Source organism: Anopheles merus, chromosome 2L (genome assembly GCF_017562075.2).
Source record: "Anopheles merus strain MAF chromosome 2L, AmerM5.1, whole genome shotgun sequence".
Classification (NCBI taxonomy): Eukaryota; Metazoa; Arthropoda; class Insecta; order Diptera; family Culicidae; genus Anopheles; species Anopheles merus.
In genome coordinates this window covers 53,915,193-53,936,785 of record NC_054083.1, presented here as the reverse complement: position 1 = coordinate 53,936,785, position 21,593 = coordinate 53,915,193, and the positions used below count along the sequence as shown (strand labels likewise).

The 21,593-nt window shown below is 42.3% G+C and overlaps 2 protein-coding genes across 7 annotated transcripts in view; both read left to right on the top strand.

The window, feature by feature from the left end:
- Positions 1-11: 11 nt before the first annotated feature.
- On the top strand, positions 12-2,979 carry LOC121591409 (GTP-binding nuclear protein Ran). Its single transcript, XM_041911870.1, has 3 exons — positions 12-141; positions 1,503-2,088; positions 2,175-2,979. The coding sequence occupies exons 2-3, from the start codon at positions 1,660-1,662 to the stop codon at positions 2,388-2,390; spliced, it is 645 nt and encodes a 214-aa protein (XP_041767804.1). The 5' UTR covers positions 12-141; positions 1,503-1,659; the 3' UTR covers positions 2,391-2,979.
- A 2,392-nt stretch (positions 2,980-5,371) lies between these two features.
- Positions 5,372-21,593, top strand: part of LOC121593044 (syntaxin-1A) — a 32,867-nt gene continuing 16,645 nt past the window's right edge. For 3 of the 6 annotated variants that reach the window (XM_041915079.1, XM_041915084.1, XM_041915081.1), the window contains exons 1-9: positions 5,373-5,501; positions 6,903-7,405; positions 11,786-11,794; positions 18,229-18,409; positions 18,501-18,574; positions 18,669-18,852; positions 18,927-19,000; positions 19,156-19,293; positions 21,122-21,232. In XM_041915079.1, the coding sequence (XP_041771013.1) occupies positions 7,373-7,405; positions 11,786-11,794; positions 18,229-18,409; positions 18,501-18,574; positions 18,669-18,852; positions 18,927-19,000; positions 19,156-19,293; positions 21,122-21,232 (804 nt within the window). In that variant the 5' untranslated portion in view covers positions 5,373-5,501; positions 6,903-7,372. Of the gene's footprint in view, positions 5,502-6,902; positions 7,406-11,785; positions 11,795-18,228; positions 18,410-18,500; positions 18,575-18,668; positions 18,853-18,926; positions 19,001-19,155; positions 19,294-21,121; positions 21,233-21,593 lie in introns of all 6 variants that reach the window. The other 3 variants (XM_041915080.1, XM_041915082.1, XM_041915083.1) reach the window with 3 other exon arrangements.

The window sequence follows — 21,593 nt, the reverse complement described above, 5'->3', positions numbered from 1 at the left end:
TCTTGGGTGATACGTAGGACAAAATAGGACAACAGTCAACATAGCCGCACATTTCGCGCCTCCTGACGTCGTTCGTTTGCTAACCTGGTCCCTGCTCGTCATCTTGAGCGTTTTTTCGTGGTGTGATCAAGCTATCCTGCTGTAAGTACTGGTCCAAAGTGCTGAAATAGTACGATATTAGAACAATTACCATCGCTAGGGTTGTGTGAAACAGTTATTTGAAGGTAATAGCAATGGCTGCAGTGCAGAGTGTTTGTTGAAAGTGCATTCCAAGGTGGTTTTTCGCGCATACAATTCCGTGGAGCTTCGCCGGCTTCGGCGTCGGGAAGAAGTGGTGTGGCGATGCAGATACGGCATGACGAAATTTACGAGAAAATGATGGGCAAAGAAGGCCTCTTTTAAACCGCTATTTAGATATTTGTAACATGGTTGGCTATACGTTTTTTTTTGCGATTGGGCGAATGAAGCATTTCGTTCTTGAACGATACAAGTGTTTCGTTTCCATCTACCGGAACATCTGCCATTCGATCGCATCAGCCCGGGCACCGGGAATATTGGCGCAGAAACAGAAGCGTGTGCTGTACATTTGACAACCACCGCCGTTACCTAGCCTTTGTTGAAGATCTTTCTCCGATTCGCAGCACAAGCAAAAACGGTTGGTTCCGGATATTAGTTTGCAGATGCGATGCATGTTCTGCGTTTCTCGATTAAGTTACATCTCAATTATCTATTTAAAGCTTGCGTCACTTTTTAGGGTAGTGTTAGATTCAAGCCATAGACAAACGCACTCATGAAATGAATATTATTTTCCAAAAGTGCTGTTAATTGGGTGGGGATGTTTCAAGTGGCACTATTCCGGAAAGAGCGGTAAAAGGCTATAGAAAAGAAGGCATAATGCTGACCTGACCCTTGAGCCGCATCATCAACAGCAGCAGCTGCAGCAGAGGTTGGTTGCGATGAGGTTCCCGGCAGCAGTAGGTGTCATTTTATGTGACATCGTTTGTGTTGTTTTAATTGGGAAAAATAATCATGCTTGCTTATCCAGAGTGTTATACCAGATCCTATTTTTGGCAATGGAATTTGGTACGCCACACGGCTATTAGATTTCCCTCCGTGACGTCATCAGCATTGTAAGCACGGATGTTGTTGGAATTGGCATAGAAAAAAAAAATTAACCTTGCAATCTTCCTACCACCGCCTGTCATTGCGAGGAAGTTTCTCGATAATTGTCTTTGCCGCATTTTTCAGCTGCCTGTTTTCAGCTAGAAAAAAAAATTCCTACTTTTTGGGACCATGCTTCCACAAATGTCAAAATATTAATTTGGACAATGATTTTTAAGAGCTATTTATTAACGCAATACTTCCTTTTACAAACTGAACTAGGCTATTATTCCTTCTCACTATCATAGTAAAAAAAGAGCAGGAGATTAATTGATTTTACTTTTTCCCTCCACCCCCCACTTCGAACGCCGTATTATTGCATGTGTTGCTCCAATCGAAAGGCAGACAACGTTAAACTAACTCAGGATCCCAGTTGGACGACTGAGGTGAGGCCGAGCGGTACCAGCTTAAAGGAAGGATAGAAGCACTGACCCGGAGGAGGCTCCTCGCATAAAAGTAAAGCTTTTGCAACAGACGAAGAGTAAAGCTGCAACAACAATGGCGGAAGCAGATATGCCAACTTTCAAATGCGTGCTGGTCGGCGACGGTGGTACCGGCAAAACGACATTCGTCAAACGTCATATGACGGGTGAGTTTGAAAAGAAGTACGTCGCCACCCTCGGCGTAGAGGTACATCCACTGGTATTCCACACGAACCGTGGTGCTATCCGGTTCAATGTGTGGGACACGGCCGGGCAGGAAAAGTTCGGTGGGCTCCGCGATGGATACTACATCCAGGGACAGTGTGCCATCATTATGTTCGACGTAACGTCTCGAGTGACCTACAAGAACGTGCCCAACTGGCATCGCGATTTGGTGCGCGTCTGCGAAAACATCCCAATCGTTCTGTGCGGTAATAAGGTAGACATCAAGGATCGTAAGGTGAAGGCCAAGTCCATCGTATTCCACCGGAAGAAGAACCTACAGGTAAGTGATGCACGCGAGAAAGCGAGCAAAGAGCGCTGTGAGAGTAATGTATAACTGATTGGTTGTTTTTCTTTGCTTCACCATAGTACTATGATATTTCTGCCAAATCGAACTACAACTTCGAGAAACCGTTCCTGTGGCTGGCTCGCAAGCTTGTCGGTGATCCCAACCTGGAGTTCGTTGCCATGCCTGCCTTGCTTCCACCGGAAGTTAAAATGGACAAGGACTGGCAGGTACAGATCGAGAAGGATTTGGAAGAGGCACAGGCAACGGCCCTGCCAGACGAGGACGAGGATTTGTAAGCCATTGGATACGCAACGTGGTTACATGGTCCATCGTATTTTTGTAATTTGAATTATAAGAAGATTCAGTTAGGTCGGCGGTTAAAATCCTGCTAGAAAGGCAACGGAAATGTAGAGAAGAGTACACTTAATCCCACAAAATAGAACGAACTCAATAATTGAACTAGCATCAGGCCCCCAGACAGGAGAATATCTTAACGAAACAATTGCAGGTAATTCAATCTTGTTTCGGAACAAAGAGTACAGCATAAGAATGATAGGATACAGCAGGAATTGTAAAGCCGGCAAGGAGAATCGAAATCATTTTGTTTGATTCGGAAGACAGCGGAGAGAAAGAGATAAAGAGATAAAGAGCGTTAGCTAGGGGATAGTACAGTACAGAAATGAAATACTATGCGTTCATCATTTATTGGTTCCGTAGGTACTGAAAACGGTAAGTTTTGCACCGTTTTGCTGCGTTTAGGTGTACAAGACAGCAGGAATGTTTGAGTTCCCTTTAATTTTAATGTTACTGTGTGTCGATGGAAGGATTAGGAGATATATTGGAGAATGAAAATACACAAGCTCATGCAAGATTCCACTCTCGTAAGAACGACGGCAGTATTTTTGTGAGGTTTTGAGAAAGGGGGTTTAATTTGTATAATTTGGGTTGGTCTTTTCAAAGATGAAGCAGTGAAAGGCGCTCGAAAAACATGTTAATTTTGGGCGCCTTTCGCTTCTTCAAAAAGGGCCCGTACAACTTAACGGTGCTTGCAACGGGGCGAACATTATCTCACAATAACAAGCAATGGTTGGTTTTTGAGCAATTCAATAAAGCTGTACTGGTGTAAAACTGTGGAAAAGATACATCTTTACGCATGAGAAATGACTAGCAAATTTGGCTCGGTTTCAGGGTTGCGCAACGAATTTTAAAGGATTACTTTAGTTTTAGTTTACTTGTACGCCAACATTAACGTACGCATGAGCCGGTCTGGTGGTACAGTCGTTAACTTGTACGACGTAACAACATGCCCGTCATGGGTTCAAGTCCCGAATAGACCGTGCTCCCATACGCAGAACTGACTATCCTGCTATGGTAACAATAAGTCACTGAAAGCCAAGCTCACTTTACTAGTGGGTACTGGCAGGCCTTGACCGACAGCGGTTGTTGCGCCAAAGAAGAAGAAGAAGTACGCCAACATTATTGGCTTCGAAACCCAATTCAAATGAGGCACTGATGACAACCGACTCTCTCTCTCTCTCTCTCTCTTGTTTGCCTGCTCACGTTAAAGCACGTCGATGTGACATGGCCCGGTCAACAGTAATTCTCCAGGATGCTTGATCCCTGGCTGGAGCCTCCCATCCATGCAGACACCCGATCTCCGTCACGTCTCGTTTCACCTGGTCCAGCCATCGAGTTCGCTGTGCTCCCCTGCGCCTTATGCCGAACTGGGGATCGCTGCCGAACACCTTGGTGGGGCATGAGTCCGGCATCCTCATGACATGCCCCAGCCATCGTATCCTGCCAGTCTTCGCCACCGTCAGGATGCTCGGTTCGCCGTACAGCTCAGCAAGCTCGTGGTTCATCCTTCTCCTTCACGCTCCATGCTCTAACACACCGCCTAAAATGGTCGCTCAAACACGCCCAGAGCGTTTGCATCCTCCGCTCGGATGGTCCAGGATTCGTGTCCGTAGAGGACCACCGGGCGAATCAATGTGCGATATATCTCACATTTCGTGCGGGCCCGAAGTCTTCTGGATCTCAGCAGTCGGTGAAGCCCATAATATGCACGACTCCCCTGCACAATGCGTCTCCGGATTTCGCTGCTGATGTCGTTGTCCGAAGTAACGACCGTCCCGAGATAGCAAAACTTCTTTACCACCTCGAGACTGTCGTCGTGAACTGATACACTGCTTCCCAGATGGTCTGAGTCACCGGCGAGCAGAACAGGAACTGGGACAGGATCTTGTAGGCGGCATTCAGGACTGTGATGGCTCGGAAATTCGAACAATCTAGCCTGTCGCCCTTTTTGCAGACTGGGTGAGTAACACCCAGCTTCCATTCCTCGGGTAGTTCCTCCTGCTCCCAGACTTTCACGATCAGCTGATGCATTTCGACGGTAAGCCTCTCCGGCCCCATCTTGAAGAACCAGACCGCCAGACTTATTGCTCTTAAGCTGCTTGATGGCGCTTGAGATTGCCAGCTCATTCAGAGTCTGCACCGATGCTGTCGCTGACTAAGACCGACTAAGAGATCTAAAACCAAAACCAAACCCATACCGGTCCTGAAACCGATACGGTATCATCCCTGCTGGTCCAGAACATGAACCGATCAAGAACCCATACCACTCCTGGAACTGATCATAAAACTCATGAATCACTGGTGGAACTGATCACGTATCCATCCCGGTCCTGTAATGGATACTGAACTCTTAAAAGTTCTAAAATAGCACGTGATTTTATCCCGTTCATGGAACTGTTCCAGAACCTGTTCCAGATTTCGAATGAAGCGATACAGTTCCTGTTCCGATCGAGTAACTGAAAACGTTGGTCGTCAAACCATACCATACGGCTGTATATGTGACTGCACACATATACTGATAAGAAATAGTGTAGGAATTAATGTAGCAATTAGCGTAAGAATTTTAGCTCAATTTGTATAGTGAGTACGAATGTACACTGTCTTGTAGAATCTAGCAAACTCCTGAAACTTTTAGTTGCACCTCTGGAACATTTTAAATGTGTAGTGAGAATAAGCTGTTTGTTTACTAACATGAAATACTGTAAAAATACCAATATACTGATAAATGGAATAGTTTATCTTAATTTCTGTATTCCTCCCAGCTGCGAGAATAGTAGGGATTTTATTAACGACAGATTTAAAAAAAATTTCCCAAAACCGACGCAGATCATGTGGTCGGGCAAACTGCTCGATTTTGTTCTGCGGGTGTTGCTCTGCGGACTGTCAAATGATTCATACGAATTATACAAGCCTATGTGTAAGTGTGTATGCGTGTATTGGGATTGGGCAAGACCAGAAATGGTATCGCGATGAGCGTGGTAGCATGAAAGTGTTTCCTCGGCAAAAAGTGTTTTTCCGCGAGTAATCTGCATCGGTGGGAAATGTGCTTGGTGAGAAAGAATGCTGATATTTGACCTTATTTTGGGTATAATACGTTGCAATAGATCCAGTGTTTATGTGCGAATGTTGATGCATGACTCTACAATGATGACTAATTCTCATCGGTTCCAAGGTTTGGTACCACCACTTTCTTTTGTGTGAAGTTCATTTAGTGCAATCGGGAACGTGTGAGTTGAGAAGCTTCGTGAAAAAATCGATAATCACTCGCGATTTGTGTTGCTAAATTTTTCTCAAATCCGAGAGAAGCTAAGGTAGTGTGTGTGAAGGTGAGTGTGAGAGAGTGCCCTGAGCAAAAGTGAGCATTGCTCGACTCACTTTACGCAAGATGAAGGGTTCGTGTCATTGTGATGTACGGTATTAGAGAGATATTATCGTGTTCCTGATATAGTAGAAAAAGTAAAAGCGATAATTTAAATCATTCGCCTCATAATCTCAACGATTTCTAAAAAATGTATATTATTCAATGGATTAAGTAAATGGAAACTGTGCAATTTTGAGTACTGCGGCAGAAATGCAACATAATGTATCCAAATTGGACAACAGTCATACGAGCCCTGTAATATCGCGCACGCAGGCTCATTTGGAATTGAGAAAAACACTTGATAATGCTGCATTACGACATTCGAGCAGTTCGTTCGGCGAGTACGCGTGGTGTCGTCGTCGCGTGAAGATATCGATTTTCCGCACAAGGAGTTGGTTTTTCCACCGAAGCCCCTGTGTCGCGACGATTGCCAAGTACTACAGCACAGCAGTGAAATGATAGGTAGTTTTGTGAAAATGGCCAAATACTGAGTGTGCTGTGACAAACCGAATTTGATCCAGAATTGTGTGAAGACGGCGAAAAAGTGAACCCGCCCTATTATTCCCGAAGAAGAAAGCCGAAGGACCCTTCCATAGACCGCACATTCCTGTCGTTTTTTGCCCGATAATTTTGTTCATCTATTCCCTATCTAAAACTGGAGGAAATGTTTTCCAGCTTAATTACGAATTAGTTTGCGAAAAGTGAACCAATTGTGAAGGTGTGTTGTTCAGGCGCAACACCAAGAGCGGAAGGGCATGTGATTTTTCACCGAACGGAAATACGACCGAAAGGGCGCACCCCTTCGACGACGGCCACTTTGCGGCAACACCCCCGTACGTCAGGCGCAACCCATTGTGGCTACTTCGTTTTTTTTATTCTCCTCTTTTTCTGCTAACTCGCCCTTTCTTTTCGTGAGCGATGTGTCATGGGTAACTGAGATGTCGGCGGTGTGTAGCTGGAAAAGTGGTCGTGGAACAGTGCAACAGCACATGTCGTTGTGTACGCTCGTGCACCAATGATGTACAGTAGTGAAAATGCAGCCGTTCAATCGCAGGAGCCTGATTCTTATCTACTATCTTTATTCGAGTAGGCGCAGTGGTGAAAAGGTGTGAAAGAGTGTGAAGAGTTTAGGTGGTGCAAATTGCAATCGTAGCGGCTACAGTCAGTGGAAAAAAATAGTGGTTTACAGCTCCCGAAGATATATTGTCCCATCCCTTCGCGAAATAGCTCGCTCGACTATCCCGCGGTATCGTTGTCCCAAACCTCATCAACCAAAACGGGAAACTAGAGTGTGGCCGCCGATCGATCGATCGAACAAGTCTCAGTGAGTGCTGGCCGCCTTTGCAGCAGTGCGTCCAGTGGAATAGCAGATTGGAAAACCGGAGACTTCACGGTGTGCTGGTTTCCGCGGAAAACATCGAAAACGGCCGAAAAGATAGCGACAGATTAGAGGACAAACAGACGAACATACCGACACGCACACATACCACCACATATACGGTGTACATTCCCTTACAGGACGTGTGTAGAGGGAGCCACCGACGATAAGAAGCGGTCAAAATGACGAAGGACAGATTAGCAGCCCTGCAAGCGGTAGGTTGTCCTTCCATTTGATTTAAGTTTAGAATGTTTTATGTTTGAGTTATTATTTTTGGTAATCATTTACTATTCTTCAGTTTTTCATCGCTGTAAAACGTTTCGTCACACAAGCTCACACACTAATTCACTGATAGAATTTTTCGATTAGCAATAATCGAAAATATAGCTATAAAATGTCCCCGATTCTTAACATTTTATGATTTTCATCGCACATCAATAGAACAGATAGATATTACACAAAATCAGCACTGTCAAGAAACTGTAGCATAGGTGCTTGGAGTTAAATGTCAATCGGGAACTTCGATTCGATTCATCGCTGTACGGATGATAGTTCCCTGGGACGCATAGCAAAGCGACCCCACCCGGATGCTACGGGACTCTCGTTCACGGGACGGCAAAAGGGCGACAAAAGGTGGGTCAGGGGAGTAGACACTCGGCGAAACTCTTCCTCTTTCCCCATTCTTATCCGGCCTACCCATGGCACTTGGCGGCGTGAGAACGGGCTATACTAGGGCCATGCTGTTGCGTCGGGTTTTTGTGTCGGTCACGAAAAACCACTCACACTTACGGCCGATCGCGTGAGCATGTCGGCAGTAGCGTAGTGGCTGACTCTCTCCCATTTTTGGCGTAAGGTCTCCGGTAGTGGAAAAACAAGCAAAAAAAGAAAAAGGCGGTATGAACAAGAAGTCGCACGATAAGGAGCTCCAGCTCTGTGCAGGTCAAGCTCAATAACCGAGGAACTAATTTGACATTGGATTGACGAACGCCGGTTTTCAAAGCACGCATGAGGGTTAATAATTAAGATATTTTTGCGCTAACGTCAGACCATCGGAAACGGGTTCTCCATTGATTCTCCAAACTTCCTAGCAACGTTCCTTCCGGCATTCCGGGTGGCACAGCGGATTTCGCTCATAACGCACGTGAGACAGGAAATGCCTGCGGCCTTTTCCGACGCAACCACACCAAACTGAGAGCAAAATGGATCTCTTTCCTTGCTCTCTAACCTTTCGTACGGTGCAGAGTTGGATTGCGAGTCGGTTAATGTGGGTGGTAGATTTTCCAGGAACTTACCATGTGCTACATTAATATCATCAGCATTCGTTGTGTTCGCTCTCTCTCTCTCTCTATGTCCTCGTATATCTTTCTCTCTACATTGCTCTCTCAATTTATCTGTTTCAATACGTGTGTTTGCTAATGTAAAACAGTCAAAGACAATTAGCGTTTTAAAAGATGTTAGATACAGTACCTAAGCGTGCTTTATTCCATTTAGATGAGCCTGGTGACATTGGTTTTTCCTATTGAGCCATATTTCGCCGTTGACGCAATGTGAAAGCTTCCATACCAATGGCCGCAGGATCGTTGGGACCAAGATGCTCTCGCCGTTCAAAGGGGCTCCTCTCCATTCTCTGCTTGTAATTGACCTGAAACAGCAACCTAGCGCTTTATTGTATACTATTTCATGAATGAAAAACGTGAATCAGTACGTTACAGTGGTTGTATATATTTGTAAGCGCGTTTCCGGATTAATTGTCTTTTCAGATATTAATGAAACGATTAGGTTAAGTTATCAATAGAATCTGCTTTTCAACTACTAACCATTGTTTTCATTTACTGCCAGCTTCTCTGGTAAGGTAATAAGGAAAGCATTAACAAGGTAATAAGCTCTTGAATCATATCCTTCACAACATAGCGCACGTATAAATTGGAAACAGAAAAGTAAAAAATGCCTTTACCGCAGGCTTTGCATTTTCACGTTTGAATGTAATTTTTTTTCTTATAATATCAATTAATATATTGGATTCTTGCATTATAAACAATTTGATAATTCATTGTTTAAAAAAAGGTACATGAAATAGCGAATGATGCGAACAGAAACACTATTGTCAACAATCTATATCATATGAAACGTGTAACTGTTGTTTTAAATTTTCAAACAGAAAGAAAAGTAGGATATTAATCTATGGAAGAACGCTAGAATTCCGGAAGAAGGAGCAAGAGCGAGAGAGCAATAGATTGTAGAGTGAGCGTCCGCAAGGGAAAAGGGGGAAACAGAGGTACAGACGGATATAGTTTCAGTTGTTACAAACTGAAAGGAAAACCCGTGCCTGAAAAGCTCTTCTGCACTCATGCAAACGCGCATAAATGCTGTCTCTCTGCGTTTGCATTGCGTCTGCGCAGTGTGTTGGAAACCGTTTCCATGTATGATTTGGGAAGGAGGGAAGAACTTTGAGACAGAATAGATCGGTACAGAGAGAGAGAGAGAGAGAGCATGAGAGATAGAGAAAGATAGAGGTAGAGAGAAAGCACAGTAGTGAGCGAGAGTGCGAATGTGAATAAATTCGCAGGAAGTGAAGTCGATTTTCCTGCTTCTTTCTTTTCCTCCTGCAGCTTCGTTGGCAAGAATTTACAGCGTTTCTACCGCATGCTGCTGTGGAAAACCTCAACCTCAAATAATGCATTTTCTTTCTTTTTTTGTTGCTGACTTGCTTCATGCAGCGTGCTCTTCACTTCGACCGTGTTTCGCATAGTTGTCGTCTCTTCTGCGTATGCGTGCGGACAGCGTGATAATGCTGCAGAAAAAGCATTCGCAAATGTGCGAATGAATTTTGTAAAAGAGTCAATGAACATGAAGTGGTGAGGTGGATCGAATGCTTCTCCTACTTTGGAGTGTGTGGCGACGTAGGTCCTTGCTGAGCGGAAACGGACAAATCATCGCCCACGATGACCGCGGGCGGAGTAATACTCTCTATGAACTATTTGTGCTATATGTGGAAACCGGCGGTGGCAGATTGCCAAAAACAACTCCATTCAACAACTAAAAGATATCGTCCGGCTAGCAATAGGTGCTCATGAATATTCAAACAAGAGGCAAATATGTTTTTAAGGATTGCTTTTACCATCCCATGAAGGTTTGAATGGCGATGAAGCATAAGTTTTATTCGCACACACATGCGATTTGGCTATTGCCAAGAATTTTGGCAAAACCAAGAAGAGCATTGCAATCTTTCGCATGTGGACTGTTAGTATATGTGTTTTTTTTTCATTGCTAGGTGCATATTACTTGTGCAATGTACGATGTGCAATGTGTTGATGCACTGTCAAGGATTGCGCAAACAGTAAATGCCGCTAGCGAATGCCGACAGCAGATTTGTACAAAATGATGGCTGCATCGTTGAGTGTCTGTTAGGGCGAATATGCGTAAGTTTTAATTTGAGTAGGTAATTAGGCAGCAAAGGCAGCTTAGGCAAAACGTATTTCATAACACAGCCCGCAGAGAGCTCTCGTGTCATACAATACTCTAGAAAATGGTTTATTTCTAGATACTATTCGATCTGTTCGATCGGTACAACCTGCAATTTAGTGGGCGCGTTCTGTTGCAAAATGTCTCTTGGCTAGCTATTCGGCTCCATAATTGTATGTGTATACATGTGTATGTATGTTCTTTTTATCTGTGCTTGTATGTGTATTTAAATGTTGTATATTTGTGTTGTTCTGTGTCTAATGAAGCGTTTTGTCTCATTTCGGTGTTTAAATGTATGTTGCCGTTTAAACAGATGTATCATGTTGAGTGGCATGTGTGTAGACTTTATCCCGAAATCCAAGCCAATCAGTATGATCGGCTACGATCACATAAGGTCGGTCGATAAGTGAACCATTGATACGCCTGGCAATCATTTTAGATTGACATTTGACTATCCAGCACCTATGATAGCATAAGCGAAAATGGATCTTTCATCTAATAATTACATTCATACCATAATCGTGTGTTCCACAGTCATCTTCCTTTTAGCTGTAGCCTGTAAATGTAACCAAATTTCATGGTTGAACAGTAGTGTCCAAAAAGAAAAAGAAGTAAATACATCCCATATGTGTAGTTTTTATTGTACTCTTTTGTTTGAATATTTTTGCTTAGTTATGGTACCCTGCTATGATTTGTAATCACTCTCCTATTTGATGATTGTTGTAAATAAATGTACAAATAAATGTTTTATTTTATTTTTTACTTTCATAACATTTCTGTATTCTTCTACTTCTACTACTACTACTACTACTACTACTACCACCACCACCATCATCATCATATTTGCAACAACTACCTTCTCTACTACTACCACTACTGTAACTACTACTACTACTACTACTACTACTACTACTCCTACTACTACTACTACTACTTCTACCTGTACTGCAAAATGAACCATCAACCACCACCAAATATGAATCATCTTCCTGCTATCGTGTCCATCTGAATGTGTGTAATCGTTTGTGGTTTTGTGGATGTGTTTTGTTGTGCAATCTAATGGAAAATATAAATGACTAAAATAAATTCCACCATCACCACTCTATTGTACAATGTGAATAAAAAAACTAAAGGATATAGAGGTTAGTTCACTCGGTTTTGTGTAAACGATTTAACTTATCTTTCTTTTGAAACCGCTTTCCTTTCCTGTGTTCTATTTTGCATGCTCTAGTGAGTTGAAAACCTTCTACCACTTCCTTTCCTTTCGCTCTTTCTATAAGCGTGATTTTACGATTTGAGTCCTAATGCAAATTGTATTAAGTTAAAAATCATAGATGCTGCTGAAGAGAGGTTGTGTTGCATTTTTCAAAAATTGTTTGATGATTTAGTTGATGGAAAGTATGTTGTTTTCTACTGCTTCATTGATCCTCGTCCTTTGCTTGTGTTGGCATGTGTTTTGTTAATAGTAAATGTGCCCGCGGAAGGTGAGTTGATAAATTGTGGTGTATATCTTGGCAAAATTAAATTATACATATGCATGCGGTTGTTATACAATGTACTCCATGTGAGAGTAAAGTTTTAACTTCTTAAATGTTTGTCAACAAGGAACACGGGAACACACGTCTGTCGCAAGCAAAGAGCGTTCAACGGACAATAATTGTAACAGCGCTGTAATTCGGCTCATTTTGCAAGCTCATCCGCAAGCTCCATGTCGACCTCGGCATGTCAACAGATGAAAAATTCATTCGTCACTCAATGACTAACTGTTGATGTCAGCATCTTCTCGAAAAAAAAAATAATACAAACGCATACACGGCGACACAACTGTTGCGGCTATGATTCATTCGTCCGGGTTTGTTGCTTCTACTGGCAAAACTAGACCGATGGGAATACAGTGGGGCGCACGCTGATTGAAATTAAATTAGTCCCGCATTTCCCATTTTTGGTGTGCTGCTGACCCCAGAGTCAAGGCGTGAGTTTTTCCTTTTTGGCGTGGTTTAACAGATGCATGGCCAACTAGCTTTGCAGCTGTACGAATCTCCCAGCAAATGTGGCATATTGAACTTCCTCTCCGTGTTGGTTGTATGAAGCTAGTGACAGCAGTGTATGTTTACCAATTGACACCACTATGGGGTCCAGTTCGGAGCTCATTTTTCGAGGCCTTTCGTTTGCCGCACAACCCAGGCGGGTGATTCAGCACGGGTGTCAACGTAGCAACGTAGCCGTCTTCCCTCCAAGTGGTTGTCGTTTAACGCGCTACACAGATTATACAGTGTAGAACGAACGATATGATATAATTCATATAATCGTATTTCCCTTTCGTAGACCCGTATCTTGCCATATCTTGTTATGGCACGAGTGAACCATCAAGGAAAAGGTAAGGTCATTGTTGTTACAATTGTGGGGCAACTGTACTATGCACGGGGTTTTATTGGTGAGATAGGACCCAAACAGAGACTGCTGGAGTGTGTTTTTATCTGTGATACTTTTTTTTCCTGAAAAAAAACAAATCAAACGATACACACAAACGCATTGGGCGTAGTCTAGATATGACCGACTCACACACTCACACACACACACATGCAATACAAACAACTAGTCCCGATTCCAACCGAGAACCGTCACGCGTGATAAGCGACCACGACGATGATGGTCTAGGCCACCAGAGGTCGTCAAACGTCCAGCATAAAGATGCATTTATAGATTTATAAAAATACCATTACTGTTTCACGTAAATGGCACAATTAAGCATCCCAGCGTGAAAATGTATGATGGTACAAATAGCAGCCAACAGGGCAGCAAGGAGCACAGACTTTGCCTACCACTGGTCTAGGCGATTACTGCTGTGATTCCACCGTGCGTGCTGTCGGAAGTTAACCATGGCAACACAATAAAACACTCCAATGATGCATTTATGCATGCCGTATCACCACTCTGTGCCGACTAGATCGCACAGCTTGGGCTTGCGTGGGGAGGCAGTGCCACAGCTCGGGCCGGTTGACTGACGCTTGACGTCAACCTGATGAGCGTATGAATGTATTAGGGAAAATATACATTTTCACGATTCGGCCCGAGATTGATTGTACTGAGAGATAAGCATGTTTTACAATATGCTTGTGCACATAATCGTGTGCTAGTGCGGTGCAGCGGTGTTGAAGGAGACTCGAATCAATAAAACACACCAAAGCTGTGTTCGGGAATGCTGGCTACCAAAATAGACGCGATTGAACGAGCGTTTACAGTTTTTTTACGCCCGCTGCTTACATTACCCAGAACGTACAACCAATCGGAGTCTCTTCGTTTGGCACATGTGTGTTGTACCATACACAGAGACGAACGACCTTACTGATGCCCTTGGTGTAATTCGCACTCTACTCCCACTTCCCCCCACAACTCAATGCGTCTGGTCGTTGCAGTGAAGTTGCTAAATGATTTATTTGTGTTTTAACGAACTGAAAATGAAGGGTGTCATGGGGGGTAGGCAGAAACATGGTTAAAAATGAACAAAAATGTAACACCCTTTTGAAAAAGTCTACGAAACGATATGTGTGAGTAGTGATGATGCTGGTGGTCAAGGGCGAACAAAGTTCAATTTCCTGAATTTCCCGTCTGATGAGTTTTTGGTTTCGTGTTGTTACAGTACTGTCTACTAATACATTGTTATCGGCAAAAATGGAATAATATAAAGCAAAGGATGTTCTGCGACGTTTGTGAAACGAACTTTGGATTGCCGTTTTTGGATCGGCTTTACAAGAACAATCCAAACGGGGAGGAGGTCCAAAGCTTCTTGCTTATCGTGACGTAGATCCGCGTGCGTGCTGCATGACCAGGTATAAAGGATATAAGGTTTCCAGTGCCTGTCGTCGCCGTTAGGAAGAATACCGCAATGCGTTATGGATCGGCGGGTGGAAGGACTGTTGAGGGCTGTATAGAGCTGTGTGTGTGTGTTTGTGTGCAGAAATCGGTCTGCAACACTCGTCCGCGTCAGCGATCATGCGCACTGCCATCTCATGAGCCTGCTTTTCTGGAATCTTGTGGTGCTGCTGACGTATCGATGGTACGTGTCAAGATACCGCTTTAAGGCCATCAGATGACACTGGTGTGCGAATGATTCGAAATTGATGTCCAGAAAAAAAAGCAAACACCTCGGCATCGGTTGTTGCTGCTTACTTTTTTATGCCATTCAGCAGTGTACGCCAACTGCGTATTGCAGGGGTCGATCACTTGGTTATGGGGTTAATTTCGAAGGTGGAACTGCTTGGATACCGTCATTCTCATAACACTGCTGGATGGAAATGAATCGCTCTTTTTCTCCGTGCAGTTCTGTCCCGCGCTCTCTCTCTCCCTCTCTCACACAAACACATACAGACAAACCAATACATAGGCTTTTCGCATGTTTCATTATGTATGTTTGTGTGTATTGGCAGTGCCGTCGTCTCGCGGTAAGAAATTTTAGTGGAAACCGCGTCATGTCACGTGGGAATCTGTGCAAGACGCTCCTCATCTTTGGCCCATGGTTTTTGATTGCTTGCAGTTTTTTTTCTACTGTTGGTAGACGATGTCTCTGAAGCGTGTACCGTTGCTTGGAGAAAAAGCAGTACATCTATTTTTTGATGATTTTATTTTCTAAACACAGTTTCGATTGATGGAACTGATACGAAAAACACAAAGAACAAAACAAAGACTAGTTATGATAAAATATTATAGGCAGTGCAATATTGGCCATCGTGAACAGTGGTGTATTTCACTGGTTTCTGGACGTTGTGCTTCAGTCTCATTCAGTTTTATGATTGAAAGGGATGCTGGAGATACGTATGGCTAAATTTAGCCTGTGATAAGTTGATCACAATGCTCCACACTCTCGTTGCGCTGTAGATGTTGAGCGTAGTGGATCGAATTCCAGCCATATTTGCTTGGGTTATGGTCATGCAAAAACAATCCCACCGTTTGTACTCTCTTTTGCACCAATCTCCGGCATCATCTCCGTGGGAAGATGAATGCCATGAACAGATGAATGAATTCCTTCACATTGTTGATAGCAGATGATGCGAACTGCACTTGACTGCACTGGTAAGATGAGATGCTGCTAATGTTACGCGTTGGCTATTCAAATAAATACATTTGGTGTAGTTTATTTTATATATACTTTTAGTTTTCAACATTTTAGACCAAACATGTCGGAGCTTCCATTTGCTTGTCGCTCTTGTCGCAGTAAATGACCATCGGCGGGGGACACTTATATAGCATGTGGATATATTACAGTTCTAGGTTCTATTGCAAGTGAGACCTCCAAAAAAGAGAAAAGAAAAATAAGGTCACAAGATGCAACGCTTAGTCGTCGTGCAAATGAGCGGAAAGGCATGCAGCAAACAAACGAGCCGTCAATGTTGCTGGCTAAGAATGGCAGCTAATAAAATATTAAGCTGATCTCTAAAACGGTGCTCTCGCCTACACTACACACTCGCAATGGGCCCAAGCTTTATGAAAAGGGAATGATAAAGTGGTACTCTTTGTATGTCATCTATTTATAGACCACTCTTTATCGTTATGCGTCCAAGGAGGAACTGTTTTTTTTGCTCTAACGTTTTTCGATAATCAAGGGAAATAAACGTTACAAAGTAGTGATGAGTGTATGTATATTTTAACGGGAAACATGCATTGTGTGCATAATTCGTTATTTTATCTTTTGCTGATGGAGACGCCTGGTGCTTGGTATGAAGGATATTTTTGGTGCATTTGCTTGCAGGAGTGTGAAAATGGGAGCACAAAGCTGCAACCGGCTTATTAATTTAACTGTCTATATTCAAACATGCTATATGGCCGCAATGTTAGCTGATCATCAATGGAAGAATCTGTAATACTAGCTCGAAATAGTCATCTGCTGTTTGTAAACAACGGGGTACTTATAGATTAACTGGTGATACATGACTTTTTTATGCAAGATAGCTGTACAATGAAGCGAAGCGTGTGTACGGGCGGTAGATGCTGATATGATTGACTGACGTGGCCAGAAAAGCTGATATGTTAAAATCAAGCGACACAATCGACGTCACAAAAGCAGGCGGGGCCCCCTGCCATTAGCAACGACGGATACGATCTGCTTTTGACGTCATCGATTATGCATTTAAAGGGCATCATGTTTCGTTTGCTTTGGGTAAGCAAGATCAATACTCTGCTGGAATGGAATGGATTCTTTATTTGGAAGGATCTTTAGTAGAAGTTTTGAAACGATTGCATTGTTTCATACCTTTGAATAATATCACTGACTGTCGTATACAAAAGACAAAAAACAGACATTATCCAAAATATTGTTTGGATGTGGTGTGTGTGGAAAAGTTAAATGATGTGATTTAATTGAAAGCTCTATCGGTAGAGATGGAGAGACTGGTGGCTCGCAACTTTTCCATTAAGAGTTTTTGTACACACAAAGCTGCAACTGTAGGCGGTAAAGCGCTATGACATTTGGATCTAGCAGCTTGCTTCCTTTCCTTTTTTGCCCCTACCCCAAGCCTCTCTCTCTCTCGTACGCATCGTGCCATGGCTCTGTTTTGCAAATCGTTTGCGCGCATGACACTTTGAACGTTGGGAACAATGAAAGAAGTTTTCTCACAGATCGCTGGCTGCGGTGGTGGTGTTGGTGGTGGGTGGTACACATTGTGGCCGAACACCCTCACGCACGCTCGCTGATTATTATGTGGGCGTCGGCAAAGGCTCTAGGGGATGTAGACGCAAATGGTAAATGTTAATGTAAATATCGGCCGTACATAGACCACCGTCGCATGCCTAGTGCACTTCGCGTACTAAGGGTGCGGCACCGAAAAGTGTGCGAAAACTCAGACACTATGTGCAAGCCAAAACGCACATTGCTGATGATCGTATTATTCATTAAGGTATTTGTTGCCCTAAATGTAACATTTCAACAATGGCTCGAACGCGGCGAAGGTAAGAAGGAGTTTGTAAGTGTTTTTGCATGTTCGGCAGCAAACCACAATATCGATTTTGTAGTTAGATGTGCTTTTAGTGCTATGCTTTCCTATAATGAACGATTTTGTGTTTTGTTTTGTTTTGGTTCTAATGAAAAGTTAATAAATTAAAGTCTAATGTGAAGCATACAATGAGAACGATTTTTTTGTTAACAGCTTCCAAGGTTAAATTCACTATTAAATGAAAGTAATCATGACTGTGCGTTGAACTACTTCCGAGCTATTGTCCCATGACATATGATGGATGATGAATTAGGTTATTTTAAAATTCCCCAAAAGGGTTAAGAAACCATTGTCTAGAAGAAAAAAAAATCCTTACTTTTATGGCTGTAATACAACTTTTCTGATTAATGTAGGAGATAAAATATTGTTTTTGTTACTTGATAATGTTTGATGCTTTTCTAATCTGCATAATGAAACAGATTTTAAATATTTTTCAATAATTTTCCTGATATACGTATATTTAACCATAGCGGGTTGTATGAAACTGAAGGCTTTAAACAGTTTATGAACAAAAGAAACTAACAGTACAATAGGTACAATTATTAATATTTGGCTTTATTTGGCCCTCTTTCTCATCTGCACTATTATAGGCACAGAGCGACGATGAGGACATGCCCGAAGATGTGGCTGTCCCGGTGGAGGGCAGCTTCATGGAAGATTTCTTCAAAGAGGTGGAAGAGATACGGATGATGATCGACAAGATTCAGGCTAATGTCGAAGAAGTGAAGAAAAAACACAGTGCCATCCTATCGGCCCCACAGTCGGACGAGAGTAAGTGCTGCTGATGCTAGTTTTAGGACAGTGCGTGCAAAATACCCGTAAATAACTGTTTATGCTTTACTCGTGTTATGCTTCATTTCAGAAACTAAACAGGAACTCGAAGACCTAATGGCTGATATCAAAAAAACTGCCAACAGAGTAAGAGGGAAGCTTAAGGTATGTAATACTACATGTACAGAGCTGTGCTTACAGCAGCCGACAACAATAAAGTAAAGCGCATATGAGTAATAAAATCAACTTTTCAAACCAGGGTATCGAGCAAAACATTGAACAGGAGGAGCAGCAAAGCAAGTCGAATGCTGACCTGAGGATACGAAAAACGCAACATTCGGCTCTGTCGCGCAAGTTTGTCGAGGTCATGACGGAGTACAACCGGACCCAGACGGACTACCGAGAGCGTTGCAAAGGAAGAATACAACGACAACTGGAAATTAGTTAGTCACAAATTTTCATGCCACTGCAAGATTAACTGCCTCTAACCCATTTGTTTGTACTCGATACTTTGCAGCGGGTAGAGCTACAACAAACGAAGAACTTGAGGAAATGTTAGAGCAAGGAAACTCAGCCGTCTTCACGCAGGGGGTAAACGACACAGTCTCGCGCGAAGTGCATTCAAGTGCAGAGAAATGTGCAGTGCTTAATGCATTTCGTTTGTTATCAGCTACACAATTCTAATCCAACATCTTTTGTCTGGTTTTCGTTTCTGTCTTATTCATCTTCTCGTGTATATTCTGTAGATCATCATGGAGACTCAGCAAGCCAAGCAAACGCTGGCAGATATCGAAGCTCGACATGCGGATATTATAAAATTGGAAAATTCAATTAGGGAACTGCATGATATGTTCATGGATATGGCTATGTTGGTTGAAAGTCAGGTAAGGTTGACAGTTGCTATGCATGGCTTTTGTATCATCCGCTCTTGTATGTGTGTAACGTATCTCGCAGTAGCATCGTAAGAAGTGGAATGAAATATCATCCGTTTCGCTTTCCCTTGTATGACGCACGGTCGCAGAGAAAGTCCTGGGACTCGTGTAATAAGACACTAGCTGCATTTACCAGTGTTGAGTTTCAATTCAAGATCGATCGTATTTTTGACACACCTAATTAATCCAATTTTAATCAAGTATTAAACACTAAGCCAATTTTTTTCCTTTCTTTAAAATGTACATCAGATCATGGCATTCATTAATAGTACATACACCCGTGAGCACCAATCCATCTACACTTTTGTTTGTTGTTTGTTTGATACACCTATTACAATTTGCTACAGGCTCGATCATACATGGTGTGAACTAAATATCGTTTTTTGCTAAGTAACAAAAGAATTTAAGGGGTGTGATTTGACTACGAAGATTCGACATAATGGTTTATGAGCAGTAATTAATTTTAAATTATGGCTTCCGATTTACGATTCCAAACATACCAAGCATGAGCATAAATATTGTGTTTATTTATTTGTCATTTTTCTTCCTCCGCTTTTTTTTCTTTCTAATTTTAATATCAGTCCCTTATGTTAGAGAGAACTCATGATAACTTTGTATTAAATGGTGTTCAACCACCACATTACGTTCTTCTAGTAGAGTAAACAGTTCTTAGTTGCCTGATAGCTGTTCCAATACCGTGGAACTTTAAACCGGTTCCACGGTGTTGTTGAATACAGTGTTCAGATGCAGATTGAAAACATCATCATGCCAGATGCTGGTTCAAACAGGTGCACTCAGTGCACTGGGAGACAAAAGGACTTTGCGTTGATCCTCAAGCGCTACTTTGGAGGCTAAGGAGCTGCTAGAATGATTAGACACAACGAGCTAGCTACGAGTTGAGAATACTGTTAGTTGGAACAATCCAAAATACGCCCGAGTAACATCGACGAATAGTTCTTCGTTTTAGAATGTACAGCTACTAGTATGAATGGTAACACGCCTTAATGGCCGATCTTACAGCCTAGCCCTCTGTCAAGAGATGGCTGCCTCGAATGAGATCAATCATGTTTGAACTGAATTGTGAAATTTGTTGTACGATTCTATTGTTCAATTATTGTAACAGATACGCCTATCTATCTGTTTCAATGTTTGTTTTGTATTGCTACGTAATGCATAATAGATAGGTGGACATTTGTAAATCGATGTATCTTTCTATCTCTATTTCTACCTGTTTCATGTAAAATCTTTCACTGTCCGGTAAAACATTAAGTCTTGTACAAATAGGTTGTAAAAACTAAACCAAAGTATCAACTTCTGTCGAAAGCGTCTCTATGTAAATGTTGTGTATGCCGTGTATGTATTTGGATGAAAAACTTGTGTTGTACTTTAATGTGAAACTCATAAAAATTGCTTAAAAGAATTCCTCTTCATCACCTGACTATAACGCACCGTCTGTATGTGTGTATGTATTAACTAGCTTTACCTTCGTACCACTTTGTAAGCTAAACAATCAAGCCCAGTTGAAATGCTATTGTGAAATTGTTGTTTTCATTGATGGATACCATTAGGTGTACTTCATACAAAATAAACCCATACGCACATTCAGCGTAGTTGAGTGTTCACATGTGATCAGTAAATACAACATACCTCAGTATACAGCAATATATGCAACCACAATCACAAGACACTAGTAGTGTAAACTTTGCTCAAAAAGATCACCGGTTACGATAAGTTCGTGAAGAAAAATATCATCCAAAAATACTACCTCCTTCTTCTATAGGGTGAAATGATTGATCGTATAGAATATCACGTCGAACATGCAATGGATTATGTTCAAACAGCGACACAAGACACAAAGAAAGCGCTTAAATATCAAAGCAAAGCCCGCCGGGTGAGTAAACCAACAGACTTTTTTGCTAATTTTGTGTGTTTTTTTTCTTTTTTTTTTCTTTTCATCCGTTTATAAAATCCTCGACCTTTGGGTAATCGTTGCGTTTTGTATGTCACATGCCATGGAAAATAATGGGCATGTCGGGGCAAACAAACATGCGCGATATCCCGCTAAACCGCTCATGACCCCTTACCATTCCTCTATCCGTTGATTCCTTTTACTAACATCAATGTTGTATGTAAATCTAACTGGGGATTTGATTTTGTTTTATTTTTTTGGTTTTGGGTTTATGTTTAAATAAACATTGCACTATAAAATGTACTGCTTTATTCTGCATGATATTGATCCAAAATGCCTGCTT